Here is a 16,599-nt window from a genome sequence, read left to right on the forward strand (position 1 = left end):
ATTGGTCTGTATGACACACAATCTTCTGGGTCCTTTCCTTTTTTAAGGATAAGAGAGATATTCGCCTCTTTCAACGAAGATGGGAGACAGCCCTGACTATATGCGTAGTTATACATGTCCATAAGTTAACGAGCCAATATTCCTGTAAATTCTTTATAAAATTCAGCTTGAAAGCCATCTGGGCCAGGTGCCTTACTGCTCTGAAGTTGCCTGATTGCGTCAAGTGTTTCTTGGACTGTTAGGGGAGCATTTAAGACCGATACCTGTTCCGGAGTTAGGTCCAGAAAGGTCAAATTTTTTTAAAATGATTGCATCCTCCTAGTCCTGTCTTCACAATCCTGCAATTTATATAAATCAGAATAAAATTTTCTAAAGATTGCATTAATCCTTTTATGATCATGAGCCAAAATACCCGTACTTTCTTTGATAGATGTGATAGTTTGAGGGGCCTTTTTTTTTCCTTGCAAGAAATGCTAAGTATCTACCCAGTTTGTTGCCAAATTCATATAACATTTGTTTTGCAAATAATATTTCCCTCTTAGCCGTTTGGGTAAGCATGGTGTTTAGAACTGTCCTAAGGGCCGTAATCCTTTACAATGATAATAGAAGGTCTGTCAGCGTATGCTGTTTCAGCCGCTTTTAAGTGAGCTTCAAGCAGACGCTGTTGTTCTCCCTTTAATTTTTTCTGGGTCGCTGAGTAGGAGATGATCAAACCTCGCGTGTAAGCTTTGATGGTCTCCCACATTATTGATGGGTTGCTAGCTGTACCTAAAAAAGTTTTAAATTCTTGAGAGAAATACTTTACAAATTTACTATCTTTCATCAGGAAGGGGTCCATACGCCAATGCCGAGGGGATGTCCCATTGTTCCTCGCCTTGATTTCCATATATACAGCAGCGTGATCGGAAATTGCTATACTACCTATTTTACAGGATGATATGGAATTTTAAAAATCGAGGGGGGAGAAACATATCAATCCTGGTATGACATTTATGTGGATTGGAGTAAAAAGAAAAATCTCTGCCCTGTGGATGAAGACATCTCCATACATCTACTAGTCCTAATTCTTTGTTCAAATCCACCAATTGTCTAGATCTGGGAGATACTCCTGCAGTACTCTTGGGAACCCTATCTATTTCCGGATCCATGACACAATTAAAGTCCCCCCTGTATGACGAGCCCCGAGAGCCATCAATTTTGAGAAGGCTTCCATTATAAATTTAAAAAGATGTGCTGGGGGGCAATACAAATTTAAAATTCCATATTCTTCTCCATTTATAAGGGCTTTAATCTGAATATATCATCCAGATTCATCTTTTATCTGATTTCGGATTTTGAAAGGGAAATTCTTCCAAATAAGAATAACAACTTGCCTGCTTTTTGAGCTAAAAGAAGAAAAAAAGGCCTGATCAAATCCATCCTGTCGTAATTTCAAGTGTTCTTTATCCAACAAGTGTGTTTCCTGTAGGAGAGCTATATCAACCCTTTCTTTCTTGAGATTTGATGATATTTTCTTCCTTTTGACTGGCGAATTACTCCCCTTGACATTCCAGGTGCACCACTTAACCGACTGATCAACCATAATCGTCTGGGCAAATCCGAGACCCCTCAGGAGGGGAAACCCTATCCAGAACATCCCAAGCATAGAGCATATCAAATTCACAAAAATAAAGGCTCTCTAATACACTCACAAAAGTATAATAAAACACTATTTCTAAATAAAAAAAATATAAAACGTATTTAAATGGAGATTTTCCCCCTTGTTCCCAGGGGGTATCACTTTCTTTCCAAAGGTTCATCATATCCTCTCCCAAACAGTGCCTCACCCTTGACCCAGGGGCTCCTCAATAGGATGAGGAAAATTTAAATATACTACAGAGCTAGAGTTAACAGTGAGCACCCTACCCCCACCACCCCACCCCCACCCACACCAACACCTGGATATATTTGGTAATGTTAATACCATGTATAAACATATATAACTATAAAATTACAATCTCAACAGTAATAATTAAATATAATAATACAAAATAACAAGGGAAAACAACCCCGCTCCTAGAGACAGAGGTAAAATAGAATAGTGTAACCACCTCCCCCAACCAACATTAACTGGACTCCCCGGTCTATATATATATAGAATAATAAAAAAAAAACCAAGGCGGGGGAGAAAATCATTAAGTAGAGAACAAATAAATAAATCCCTCTCCCCACCCCCCAAGATAATATTAAACAGTAAGGTTAAAAAAAAGGGGCGATATAAACCAGAGTGGGGGGGAAGGCAAACCAACATCAATTATCTCTTACAATTTATCTAAGAGAGTCCAAAAATTCCTTGGCCTTTTCCGGCGATCCGAAGTTATGCACGGATCCTTCATGGTTAAAGCATAGCGTCGCTGGGTAGTGTAAGGAGTACTGAATATTTAAGTCCCTTAAACGCTTGTTCGCCTCATCGAATGCCTTCCTCTTTCAGACCAGAGCTGGGGAAAAGTCCTGGAATAACATGATCGTGGATCCTTTATAGATCATGGCTTGGGGATCTTTTCCAAGATTTCTAGAGGCTTCTAGGAGTATCTGCCTCTCCCTATAACTCTGTAGCTGGAACATGACTGGGCGGGGGTGCTAGTTCGAGCTGGGCCCGCGTATTGCAGCCCGGTAGGCCCTTTCTACCCTTACCTGGCCTGATCCATCCTCAATTTTAACAGCTGTGGAAGCCACTGTTCAAGGAACGCTGTAAGCTGGTCTTCCTCTTCCCGTTCTGGAAGGCCCAGCAAACGAATATTTTTTCGATGACCTCAATTCTCGAGGTCATCAATGTCGTTGTTTAAGGTCCGGACTCGCTGTTCAAGCGTCGATTGCGCTGTAGTTTCGGAGGTCGTGGCCTTTAGCTCCGCCCCTCCGACTCGGCGCTCGATTTCCTTAATGTCTCGGTCGTGCTTTTGCAGCGTGGCCGAGAGTGAGTCCCATTGACTTCGGGATTCTTCAATAAAAACGTCAATCTTCGCATCCAGTTTGGAGATGATTTCCACGAGGCTCGCCACTGTAGCTAAGTCCCCTGGGGTGGCTGCAGACGCCTCTGTTGCAGCTGGAGAGGGTGGGGGAGGGGTTCCTGCTTGCTGAGAGCTGCGGGCTCCCTTCCCTTTAGTCATTTTTACTGAAGATTAAATTGTTTAATTAAATTAAACAGCTATTTTAAATGATTTGGTGAGTGTGGTGGGGGTGGGTGACCCACTTTGACCAAGTCTTGGGAGGAGCACTGTAGACTCAGACTTGCTGGGTCGCCGCCATCTTGCATCCCCAAGAATGTTTTTTGATTTCCCAACACTAATATTCATGGCCTTTAGGAAAGTTTATTTCTATAAAACTTTATAGGTCAACTGCTTCTGCAAACTGATTGAAATATCTTTTACTGGAAGTGATGACTGCAGTCCCTCAATGCCTGTATGTGTAAGCACTGTGGCTTATGTTGTCATGGTGAGACAGCTGTTAAATAAGCTGCTTCTCAACTGCTTTATAAAACACAAAATGGAACGGGAAGCAGAAATGAAACCACTTTTCTCAAGTTTTGCTTGACTTTGTATTCTACACCCTGTAATGGAAGGTCCTTTCTCTGTTGAATATGTGTTGGCCTGGCTCCTTCATTGAGGGGAGATTTTCCTGGGTCTGTATTAGCCAAGGGCAGCAACATCTGGATAACTTCCTTCCCAGAGTCTGAACTGTCTGGGTTTACTGCCACATTTGCTGCACTCCACTGATCTCAGAATAATCTCATCTGGTGTGCGTCAGTCAACGAAAGCAACCAGGAACGGTTCTGGTAAACAAAAACATTCCCAATGGTAACATAAGCAGCTATTCTGTTCAGAAGAGATTAACCATTTGAAATACTTGAAGTGCCCACCTTGTAATAGTGAATAGTTTTCCAAATGTTTAAGTGTTCATCTACCTAAATAATCACCAGGCTTGGAATGCTAAATTCATGAATTCTTCCTCACTTGATAAGCAGCATTCATAGTATTGTTTGCAATGTTGATTTTATGCTGCCCACTTTACAGCATGGAAACTTCCAGAGTTTCAAATCGTGCTCTTTTCAAACTCAAACTTTAGATAGTGTGTAGGCCTAGTGTATCAAATAATAAATGGGAAAATAAGAGGTTGGTGTGGAGCCACTGCAAATGGTTGTCTAAATCTTTAATTACAGAAAAGAAAGCTGCTATCTCAGCTTTAACCTGTCAAGTTTTCAGATCCTTGTTGGCTACACACATTAGATTCAAGAAACTGGCTGATGACCAACTACAATGACCTTAACACCCCGCCCCAAACATCCTATATGTGAGCTGTACCATTCCATCCCATCACACACTCAGCAGGAATCCTTGGAGTTGGTGCGAACAGACAAAAAAGCATCTGTTAGGTCACAATGAAACTTTATAGTCGAGAGTGTGGTGCTGGAAAAACACAGCAGGTCAGGCAACATTCAAGGAGCAGGAGAGACGACATTTCAAGCAAAAGCCCATCATCAGGAAGAGCTTTTGCCTGAAACGTCACTCTCCTACTCCTCGGATGCTGCCTGACCTGCTCTGCTTTTCCAGCACCACGCTCTCAACTCTAATCTCCAGCATCTGCAGTCCTCACTTTCACCTAGTGAAACTTTATAGCTCAATCTGAATTCGAAGCAGAACTCCCCCACTCACCGGGCCTGAGTTTGCAACATGTTACAAACATCCAGGCAATTGAGACCCCGATTTCTTCTTCATGAAATAGTTGATTTTTAAAAAATGCTTGTTTTGCTTTCAAACCCCGTTCATTCAAGCAGGGTTGTTGTCTATAAAGTCAGTAGCAGCATTTTGGCGATGAATTATTGAACATGTAAACCAACCATCCAGTCACACCACAACCTGGATGGTTTGCAGTCCATGTATCTCTGGTGACCTTGGCACAGAGCACGGGTGTGTGAGTTACTTGGAGAATGGAAAATTATATTTGATGGCTGGCAGCCAGCCACCTGTATGTATTACTGCATGCAGATGCACTTGACTTAGGTGGAGCGTGCAGTGATGGACTCTATTTCCATTCATTATCATTAGTTGCTGGGTGTTTCTGAACAATCCACTAAAAGAATTTTTGTGTGTAAGGATTTTGTGTATAAAGATTCCCGTGGCAGTTTTTCCCGGTGTCCTATTAATTTAAAGACAATTCCCTCAGCAGTTTGACCATTCAGCTCTTAAATCCTATTGTCGGTCATTGATAACAACATGTTGTTCCCCATCTTAAATGCTTTCCCCTTTGTCTGAAAATTGACTTGAAATCCAAAGCCATGTGGATAATCAGTCAGTTGACTTCAGACAGTTCTTCAGCAACTGACTTGATGATGTAATCAATACAGACCAATCAAAAACTTGACCTGGGATCATCCTGTCTTACAAATGTTTTTGTCAGATCCACATTCAAGTCTTTTCCCTCTTATTTTATGTTGTTTTATTCTCTCTTATTTGGGGTGGCTCAGTGGTTAGCCACTCAGTGCCTCGTAGCACTAGGAACTCAGGTTCAGTTGCACCCTCAGATGACTGTGTGCAGTCTACACGTTGTCCCCGTGTCAGTGTGGGTTTCCGCTGGGTGCTCCAGTTTCCTCCCACAGTCCAATGATATGCAGGTTAGATGGAAAGGCCATGCTAAATTGCCTTGTAGTATCTAGAGATGTGTTTAGGCTAGGTGGATTAGGAATGGTAATTCAGGGTGGAGGAGTGGGTCTGGGTGGGATGCTGTTTGGAGAGTCAGTGCAGACTTAGTGAGTCAAATGGATCTAAACTGCAGTTTAGTAGATTTGTAATCAATGAGTCATTTTATGACTGCAGAAAGACAAGAAATTGTTAATCATATTTCTTTATATCAATTTCATTTCACATCAGTTCTTGCTAGTGAGACATTGTCCTTGCTTATTCAGTGAAATCTTTCTGCAAATTACTGTCCTGTTCTTGGCTGGTCCTTCTGTACTGAATCATTGACATGAATGTTGTTGAGTCTTTTCCCTGTTCAGAACTCAAGTCATTTGTATGTCTAGCCCTGGTTTTCACTTGTGTCTGTTACGTTTATTGATAACTTATTGGTGCAGAGTTTTGAAGAATGAGAGGAGTTCAAACTAAAGTATGCAAAAGGGGATTGACAGCATAGACGTGAAGAGGATGTGTGCTCTTGTGGGACAATCTAGAATGAGAGGTCAGAGTTTTAGGAGAAGGGGTAATGGACTTAAAATTCAGATGAAGAGAAATTACTTCTCTCAACAGATCCTGAATCCGGGGAATTCACTATCCAGAGTGCAGTGGACGCTAGGACATAGAGCAAATTGATGAGATAGTAATGGATTAAAGGGCTATGGAGAGCTGTCAGGAAAGTGCAGTTGAGGTCAAGGTGAGATCAGCCGTGATTACATCAAATGGTGGAGTGGTCTTGAGCGGCTGAATTACCTACTCCTGCTCCTAGTTCTTATATCCTATGTAGTAATCACCTTTTTTCATTGATCAAATTCAAAATACCGAAATGCTCATACACTGCAAAATTAAATTGGTCAATAGTAACTGACAAGCTGGAAAACCTATCCTGTTTTGAGGAACTAAAAGGTGTAGGTTAAACATTCGATTTAAAAAGGGTAAGGTAAAGGAATTTTTCTTATGAACTAATAGTCTGAAATAGTCATTGTGTGAACACATGGATTGAATTGGATAAGAATATCAGACCACAAAAATGTTTCTATGAAGTCATTTATTAGAAGCATTTATTGTATCCAACTGATTTCATTCAATTCATTTGCCTCCATCCACACAGTGGTTAGCACTGCTGCCTCACAGCACCAAGATCCCAGGATCGATTCCAGCCTCAGATGACTGTCTGTGTCGAGTTTGTACATTCTCCCTGTGTCTGCATGCGTTTCCTCCGGGTGCTCCGGTTTCCTCCCACAATCCAAAGATGTGCAGGTCAGGTGAATTGGCCATCCTAAATTGCCCATGATGTTAGGTGCACTAGTCAGAGGGAAAATGGGTCTGGGTGGGTTACTCTTCGGAGGGTCGGTGTGGACTGGTTGGGCCGAAGGGCCTGTTTCCACACTGTTGAGAATCTAATCTAATCTAATCTTAACCTTGCAAATATGAAATACAAATATATTCTCACAATTATTATGCTTATAAGCATTATTTGACCAAAGCAAAATCACCATGAATTTACTGTCAATTTGGCTTGTTTGTAGTTTGATTAGATTTAGTTTTTAGTATATGATTTCAAATCATTTTCTGCACCCTCAGTACTACTCTCAATTGTCAGCATTGATATCTATATTTATACCTCTTTCCTCAATGTTTGTTAATATTCTGAATATTTTATCAGTGTTAAAAGAAACACCTGTACATTTCCACTGTCACGTCTGCTTTTCCAGTCTTTGTTTTGTACCTTTAAATACTCAATGACCACTTCGGTATTTCTTTCTTCTTGAGCCAAAGTAGAGATTTCTTGGCAGTGCTGCTTAAATACTTTATTTTCTGATGTTTTTCAAAAAAAAAGTTTTGATTTTGTTCATGTAGCCCAATGAACATATAATGGTTCAGGTGGCACAATGGAAGATGACAATTGTACTTGTCCATTTGTGCAAAATATTGAAGGTGTCTGCTGTTTGTCCACTTTGTTGCACCGCAATATTCACATATTTCAGAGCTGCTACATCTGACTCCCATTATAAAGAGAATCAGAAACCTTTGTTTCTTGCTAATAACACTTGTGGCTTTCTGTCAGACTCTTGCCTTCTTGTTCTAGCCTCTTCATCAGATTTTTGAATGGACCTCTCATTGTTAATTCTGATCTCCCTCTGTCTCTCTGCACTTTCCCTGCGGCTGTAACACTGTATTCTGCACTCCATTCTGCTACTTTGATGTAGTTTGTATGGTACGATCTGCCTGTATAGCACGCAAAACAATACTTTTCACTGTATATTGTTCATGTGACAACAATAAATCAATCAATCAGTTAATCAATCAATCATCATCTCTGGTTTCTGTGTGCTGCCTGTAATGTTCCCTTACCAGGTCATAACATGCAATGCAACAAATTAAATATGAGGAAAAAGCAAATTAAATTTGGAAGAAAGTTTTAGATATATGATGTAAAATCATACATACATGTAAATCAGGAGCAAAAATAATCTGTTCGGCCCCTCGAGCCTATTCCATCATTCAATAAGATTAATGGCTGATCTGATCTCATTTACATTCCCACATACTATGGATAGCCTTTTACCCCTTCTTGGATCCTGTGGTTAAAGATGGTTAGAATGTGTCTGAGTATCAAATTAGATCACATTGTATTGTCAGCAGGGATACAAGAGGAGGGTTACAGGATTCCTGGCTAGAAAACAACCCCCTCCACCACCCCCCCTCCCCCTCCCAACTATTAAATCCCAACACCAACATGCCCCTCAATCCAAAAGTATCATCCTGGCAAGTTAGGTTGAAATTGGCCCATATACATTAGAGGGGTTTACCAGCAAGTGATGCAATAGGAGGCAAGCATTTCACATTTACATACATACAGATTTATATCTTATAAAATCCCAATGTTCTTTTGGCACAGTGGTTATTATCAGTAGGATTTATTCAAGAGATCCCTTCTCTAGCCTCAACGTTACCCCAGTCTACCTACCTCAGTGTTCAGTGCCCAAGCTATTAGAATTTACTGGTATAACTAATGGTTTTCCCCTCCTCATTACTTTGTCCCCAGGTTTGCTCCCTTGTTAACCTTTCCCAAACTCTGCAAACACCATCATGTTCACACTGTGCAGACCTCAGCAACCCTGCTGGGATCCAGCTGTACCCGCTGCAGTCAAAAGAAGTGGCCGGAGCTTCTGAAGAATCCAACAGTACGGAATGCCACAAAACCTGTCAGGATGGGAACGCGGAATAGTAGGTCTGGTGAGATCACCATCTTATCTATTGGCAGGTAAGCAGCTTGCTGCTGTGAATACTATCTTCTGATTGCATTGGTTTTGGAGAAAATGTGTGATTTCTCTCCAGCACGAAGATTAATACGTTATTTCACAGTGGAAGTACAATTGGTGTGTTATGTGGACCTGAATTTTACAGCACAGAAACAGGCCACTTGGCTGCACTGGTCTGTGTTAGTGTTGATGCTCCACATGACTCCAATAATTCTTCAGCAAGTTCTCTTGCGCTTGTTAGGTTTTGTTAATTAGATATATCCTATTTCTGCACCTCTTCTCTCACCAGCTGACTCCTTTCTTTCCTGAAGTCACTGTTTCTAGTTGAGGTATGTTTTCACAGGAGTCGGCTACTCTCCTTGTGTACACACACACACACACACACACACACACACACACACAGCTGCCTCACAGTGGCAGAGACCCGGGTGACTGTCTGTGTGGAGTTTGTATGTTCTCCCCGTGTCTGCGTGGGTTTGCTCCCGTTTACTCCCACAATCCAAAGATGTGCAGGTTAGGTGAACTGGCAATGATAAATTGCCCAAAGTGTTAGGTGCATTAGTCAGAGGGAAATGGGTCTGGGTGGGTTACTCTTCGGTGGGTCAGTGTGGACTTGTTGGACCAAACGGCCTGTTTCCAGACTATAGATAATCCAATCTTAAAAAAAAGGATATGTACTGTCTATTTGGAATTACTTACATTAACACTGCATCCCAATATCAAGAAATACTTGAAGTTGGACAGAATATAAAAAAGAGTGAAGTATTGGACATACATAACTTGGATTATATACAAATTAATTCATTCATCTTTCTTCTTCCTGAAACATATATACAAGTTTCTAAAACTCATCTCAAAATAATCACCTTCCTCCAAAGGCATCAATTTCAAAAGAATACCTACTCAGACTCAGTGTAAGTTGTATTTCTGTTATGGAAAGTTGTCAGACTAATATGTCACTGATCAGGGAGTTTCCCATTTTATGGTTTGGATTTTACGTTCTTCAGTCAGTGGGTTTGAGGGTAGGGAGAGGTCATGTTAAATCCAGTGGGCACTCTGCCTGCTGCTAACACCATTGTAATTATACCAGTGATGGGAATGACATTTGACAATCTGACTACCAATTGAGGCACTTAAGTGGGCAATTAAGGCAGGCACTTAACTTGCAACCTGAGACACCCATATTAAGTGGCCAATCTGATATGTTTTACCCATTGGACCTGAAGGAGTAACCTCCCTTACCCAGGTTGTCCATGGTTTCTTGAATGCTTACACTCAAATCCTCAATGGCCTTCAAATACTTGAAAAATTCTCATCCATAGTTGTCTGACTGCAGTTTCCGCTAGTGGACATTGCTCTCACTAATGCTACTGGTATGTTATCTTTTAAAAAATTTGGTCTTTATTGTCCATCCTTAGAAGGTAATGATGAGTTGCCTTTTAGAACCGCTGCAGTCCATTTTGTTTTGGTAGACTCACAATGCCATTTGGAGTTTCTGGACTTTGACCCAGCAATACTGAGGGAATAGCAATCTATTTCCAGATGCTGCCTGATCTGCTAAGTTTCTTCAGCATTTTCTGTTTTTATTTTAGATTTCCAGCCCTCGCAGTATTTTGCTTTTATTTAGATGATGAGCTTTCACCTTGTGCTTGGAATTGGATCATTCTGTGTTTGCAGAAAACAAACTTTACACACCAAGAATAAGACTTCCTGCATGTAAATAAAGTAGATCATTGTATTTGTTTAGATGTTTGATGAACAGAATTCTAGAATAACCTCAATCAAAGTGGTACTGGACGTTAGTTAATTTTTCACAATAACACTTCTGCATTTTCAATGTTTCTGTAACAGATTCCGTGTGGCTCAAATTCCTGAGCAGAAGCAGAATTTAATCGATGAGCAAGTCCTACCTGCGTTAAATGGCTCTGATTCAATCGAAACATCGTGTAATGAGCCCGTGGATCGTAAATCTCTGCTGGGCAGTGTCTTTATAAAATGCCCAAAAGATCAGCAAGAGGTAAGAACTGAGAAACTCTGTGCTGCTTGGGTTCCAGCTAAGTGCAAGTCTGGATTAAATATCCAACTTTGTGTCTCTGACTCTTTGATTTCAACCTATGACTTTGAACAGCTCTTCACCCTGTCGCATTTTAAAGAATCTGGACTGTGTTTGCAGAGAGGCAGCAAAGATACAATGGGCGGAAAGGCCTCTATATGTACTGTAACCATTCTTGATTGTGTGATTTGATCAGCCAGGCAAACTTTTATTATGCTTCTAGCAACCTCACTGGAGGCTCAGCATTTTTGCACCATTTAATTTGCAAATGCATGTCTTAGTTTATTTTTAATATGCAAAAGTGCAAGGTACAGGATAAGACCTGTAAGAGTACATAAATGGAACTGTGAAAAAAAAATCAAAACCATTGGCTAAAGATAGAATTGCTTTTAAGTAAGAAGCAAAAGGTTGACCTGGACTTCTGTACACATCTGATATTGATTGCTGCATCTGAAAGATATACATGGAAGTTATTCATAAAGAGAGATAAATGCTACTGAGAAGGATAGGAAATTAACTACTCCAATGCCTCAGCAATTGTTAAACTGAAGAGGCTCACAGCAGGTATGTCCTGTGATGTGGAGAAGGAAATCTTCCACATGACTGGCTTATGTCTTGGCAGGGACTGTACTGAGATAGGGAGCCGCATGCTGGCAGTCTGCTACTTAAGGAAGTTGCAAATTATGGGAGTGTGGGAGATACTCTGAGGTTGGGGAAGATCCTGTTTCTGTTGGAAGACAGCCCTAACTGGGCCCTGGATTGGTGTAATTACTTGCTTCACTGGAGCAGGTTGCCAGATCCTTCCCTTCCTGAGCCAGGAAGCTCTCTCCAGAGACAGCAACTCCATGCTAATTTTGTGGTTCTTCTGCTTCCAACCCCATTGTCCACAGTGTCAGGAAAATTCAGTCTGTGTTCTCCGCAATACTACTGTAGTTATGTAATCACTACACTGCCAAGCCCAAATTGATAGAAAGAAAATTACTTTGCCAAGCTTAAATTCTTTTGCAGACAAATTTCAACTATTAACCATCGCCAGAAATAATCTTGACCCACAAACATATCAAGAAAACCACAGAGAAATCCGTTATTGATGTCAGATGGGATATAAATATAATTTTCTAAATTAAGTATTCACTGCATGAGCACTGAATCTTTTTGATAAGGGCTGACTCTCAGAGAAAACAGCAAGGGCACTTTCCATGGATAATTGGAGTAAGGCAATAAATGCTGGGCCAGCAAGCAACACCCAGATTAAAAAAAAAATCAGTGCTGAAGTCGTCATTTTTGTCCTAAATCTTGCTGGTTTCTCCATTTAATATCTAGTTCTATTTTGTCACTTGTTTTCATATCCACTTGAGCAAAGAGTTCTGTCATCAATTTTCAAGCCTTGTAAACTATAGCATTTTAATTAAGTAGATTGTATGATCTCAGATTGTATCCAGTGATCGCCACTTTCATTAGTTTAATGAAGCTGATGTAAAATGGAACCCTTTATAATGGGAATGCCATTGGTTTTTAGCTCTGGGAAGTAAACAAAAGAATCATAGATTCACACATTGCAGTAGAAGCCCTTCAGCCCATCAGGTCTGCACCGATATTAGTACGAAGAAAGGTGCACTAATCCCAATTTCCTGCGCATGTCCCATAAATTTGAATGTTGTGGTATTGATGCCACAGCAATTCAAGCGGCCCAAACTAAATTAACAATCTGGGAAAAAACAGAGTGACGTTAGTGAAAGTATTGACCAATTGTGGAGTGCACTTCTCAAATTAGTAGTAAAAACAGAACAAGCATGTTTTTGCCCACAAAGCAGCACCATTTAAATAAATGGAGAGTAGAACAGGGAATGCAATGAGTTCAATAATGCAGTTTAGACTCTGTCATGGCAAATTGCTTTGCTTACCTATTTTTTCCATAATCCAAGCAATTTATTGACTCACATAAGTTTATCGTTTCATTTATATTTAGCTGATGGGGTCAGACAAATGGGAAATGAGGGGCCAGATTTTCAAATTGCTCTGGAAGCAGGATTGGAGGTGGCCTGACAGAAAAATATCTTCCCATAGGCAGCGGTTAGCAATTGAAATGATTGACAGGCTCTTCACCTGGCCAACCACAATTTTTCTGTATGGGAGACAGATTACTCAATTTGGTCAAAGTGTGGCCAGTGAAACCAGGAACCCTTCCAAATGGGAGCAGTTCACTCAAATAACGTCATCCCTACCTCACCAACCCACCACGACCACTATCCACCCACCCACCTTTACGACCACCAGTCTGGCTATGGTGGCCATTTTTATTTGTAACATATTTGAAAGTGCTGAGAGGATGCCCCAATTTTGAGATTCCTGTCCTGCCCTGATCCTTCTATGGTGGGCCAGCTCCAGTCTTGGGATCTTTTACATTCATTCACAGGATTTTGGTGTCACTGGCTAGGCCAGTATTCACTGCCCATCCTTAACTACCAGAGGGCAGTTGAGAGTCAACCCTTTGCTGTGGATCTGGAGTTACATGTAGGCTACATCAGGTAAGAATGGCAGTATCCTTTCTAAAAGACAGTCGTAAACCAGATGTGTTTTTCCTGACAATCGACACTGGTTTCATGGTCATCATTCAACTCCTAATTCCAGACTTTTATTGAATTCAAATTCCACCATCTGCCATGGCATGATTTGAACCCAGGTCCCAGAACATTACCTGGGTCTCAAATTCGCTAGTCTAGCAAAATGCCATCAGACCATTGCCTTCCCAAAGGAGGAGGGTCTTCAGGAGCCCTTATTGGTTCTCCAGCATCAAAATCCAGCCCATCATCATGAACTGGGTGACAAATATGGCCTCTGGTTGTTAGTTGGCTGTTCCATGGAAAATCAAGTTAGGAGGCTGTTTCCAGCATAATGCAGACTCAGCATCCCCTTTTGATTCCAATACCAGGGTCCTAATTCACAGCAAATCCTTCCTGAGGTAATTACTTACTGCTGAGAGAAAGTGTTGTGAAAGTTTCTCTGAATGTTAATGAGAAAACTCAGGTCCACTATCACCCTCCCAAAACTGCACAGGTTTTTAAAGATATATGTGCTTTGACCATGTGCTGTCAATGTACACTTTAATGACAATCAAACATAGGTCCTTGCAAAAGTGTGGCTACTTTTAGGAATTTAGTTAAATATTGTTTCTAAAATAATAGCTCACACTGAATGCTTTCCCTGAGAAGTAAAGTCACCAAAGTCTCACCAGAACATATGGCTGCACTCTCATTAGAGAGACAGAGAGACGATTGGTGGGTGATTTAACTTGAGGATCACCACATCTCAAGCAAGGGGAGAGGTTGAGAAGGAGTGTCCCTCAGTTTAACCTCAGCTGGTGTGGGAATCTAACCCACGCTGTTAGTGTTACTCTGCATCACACACACCAGCCATCCAGCCAACTGAGCTAACTGACCTCCAAAATAATTTGTTATGAAATATTGATATACATTTTATGCCTGTTATCACTGTCTGTTAAGGATATGGAAATATTTAATGCTGCTTAAGTTGTCTGAAATGGGAAATCATGGTGAAAGATTGCTTAATCCTTACTATATTGGCTTACATTTTTTAAAAACAAACTGCAATTTATCTTACTTTTCTTACAATATTGGACCTCTCATTCCATTTTAAGGAATTAAGGTCAGCTGGTTGTTATTGCAAAATGTTTTTCTCTCACAATGCTAACCATTCAAAGTGTACGCAGCAGCTAGAAATAGTTTTGAGAGTTTGGGGCCTCTCCCATTAACTTGCTGTCTTTAGAATTTCAACAGTAACTTTAACCCCAAACTAATTGATATCAAGATTAACAAATGGTCAAGTATTCAAAATAGACAATTGGAAAGTGATCAACACTTTTTGTCTGCCATTGTACTTACATGGAATATCTAAAGTGAGGAAGAACAAGCTGCATGTTGAAAGTGAATTATATTTTGCAGAAATAAACATGACTTTGTTCTGAATTCTGTGGTGTTTTCATCAAACTAACTGTGGCAGGAAGCTACCCAGGTTCAATTCAAAGACACAAAAAGCATCCTTCACAGCTTCAGCAGGTGACCAGTCTAACTGAAACATAAAAGCAATTCAAAGGGGATCTGGTCCATAAATTAGTGATAATAGTCTTAAAGATTATTGTTATCAATTAAATTTTAAAATGCCTTTCTTTTTTTAAATAGGTTGGTGACTGACTTTGTTGCAGATGGTGAAGAGATTCGCAAGGCACTTGAATGTCAGTTGAAGCACCAGTGGGATGTACATCTCTTGTTCGAAGATTATCAAACATAAAATCTTCTCCCAAATGTTCTATACTATATGTGGCAAAATGAGAGGATGTAGGATTAATCCATATGCTGGCTGGGAACTTGCAAATAAAGCCCAGTGTAAAGATGAGCACAACTCATTTTTAAAGTTGAGTCTCCAAGGACAATCTCAGCTGAAATATCCAACCTCTGAAACACTACGCACTGCCTGTTAGTTTACATCCTTTGTATGTCCTTTTTAAACTCTTTAATTTGTCCCTTGGAGAACACTAAAGTTACAAACTTGAAAGCTTCACTGAAAGCTGTGGTTTGTCAGGTTTTTTACTTTGCATGGAGGATCCACTTGATGACAAAGTTGCATGTCCATTTTTTTTAAAAACTTGCCGTTTGAGGGCAAACAGAGCCATCTTGTGGAACTGAATCTAAAATGCTTCCTACTGTACTACTGAGCCACACAGTGAATAAGGTTAAGGCTTGCTATTTTTATGACCTAAACGTTGTAATGATAGTAATGAGAAACAAGAGAAATTGTAATTAATTCTTATTTTTTAAAAATGTGTTTTAATTCGACAACCAACACAAGACAGAATTTTGAATTTTCACAGTATATGTTCAACTACTGATTAAAGGAGAGTCACCATTAACTAATTTCTTTTTAATATAAAATACTATTTTTCAAACCCTCTCAAGGTATTGGCATAAATCATAGGAAAAGTATTTCTCTGTAAATTATACAATTAAAAAAGGGTTGTAATATATCAAAGCAATAATGTATCTTTTTAAAGATATAATTAAAAATGCGTAGTAGCTACCTTCACAAGTAGATTGTTGCTATGTAGCGTATCTCGTATGTCATTTTCCCTCTTTCTAAAACAGAGGGTTTTTAAAACCATTTTTCAATTTGGAGTTTCCTGTATATTGACAGTGCACACCTCTTTGTTGCTAACTCACTACTAGCTGTCAAGAGCGTGACTTCTGTTGAATGTTACAACAGCTGTGTTCCCTCAATCGGAAGCTGGCATTTCACGAAGTGCAGATCTGCAATCTGTTTAGACTTGCGTCGAGTTCATTGTGTTTTCACTGTAAAATGCTAACTTCTGAGAAGGGGAAAGAAGGAAAAGAGTCTTTGCTAAACTATAAGACTAGAAGGCACACATATTGCTTATGACAACAGGTGTGGTACTTTTGGTTTATCCCTATGTACAATTGATGTTACAGAATGGTGGTATGACACCATATCAGTAGGAGTCAATGCAAAGTATTTTGCCTGAATCCTAACTGTAGTGAAGATT

At 40.2% G+C, this 16,599-nt stretch overlaps 1 protein-coding gene across 1 annotated transcript in view; it reads left to right on the forward strand.

Moving 5' to 3' along the window:
* The window catches only part of relt (RELT TNF receptor), a 75,347-nt gene extending 59,443 nt beyond the window's left edge, over nt 1–15,904 (forward strand). Inside the window, exons 9-11 of the mRNA XM_060826817.1 lie at nt 8,755–8,973; nt 10,823–10,988; nt 15,224–15,904. Coding sequence (XP_060682800.1) covers nt 8,755–8,973; nt 10,823–10,988; nt 15,224–15,235 — 397 coding nt within the window. The 3' untranslated portion in view covers nt 15,236–15,904. The remainder of the gene's footprint in view (nt 1–8,754; nt 8,974–10,822; nt 10,989–15,223) is intronic.
* The last annotated feature ends 695 nt before the right edge of the window (nt 15,905–16,599 follow it).

This window comes from Hemiscyllium ocellatum, chromosome 6 (assembly GCF_020745735.1).
Source record: "Hemiscyllium ocellatum isolate sHemOce1 chromosome 6, sHemOce1.pat.X.cur, whole genome shotgun sequence".
NCBI lineage: Eukaryota > Metazoa > Chordata > Chondrichthyes > Orectolobiformes > Hemiscylliidae > Hemiscyllium > Hemiscyllium ocellatum.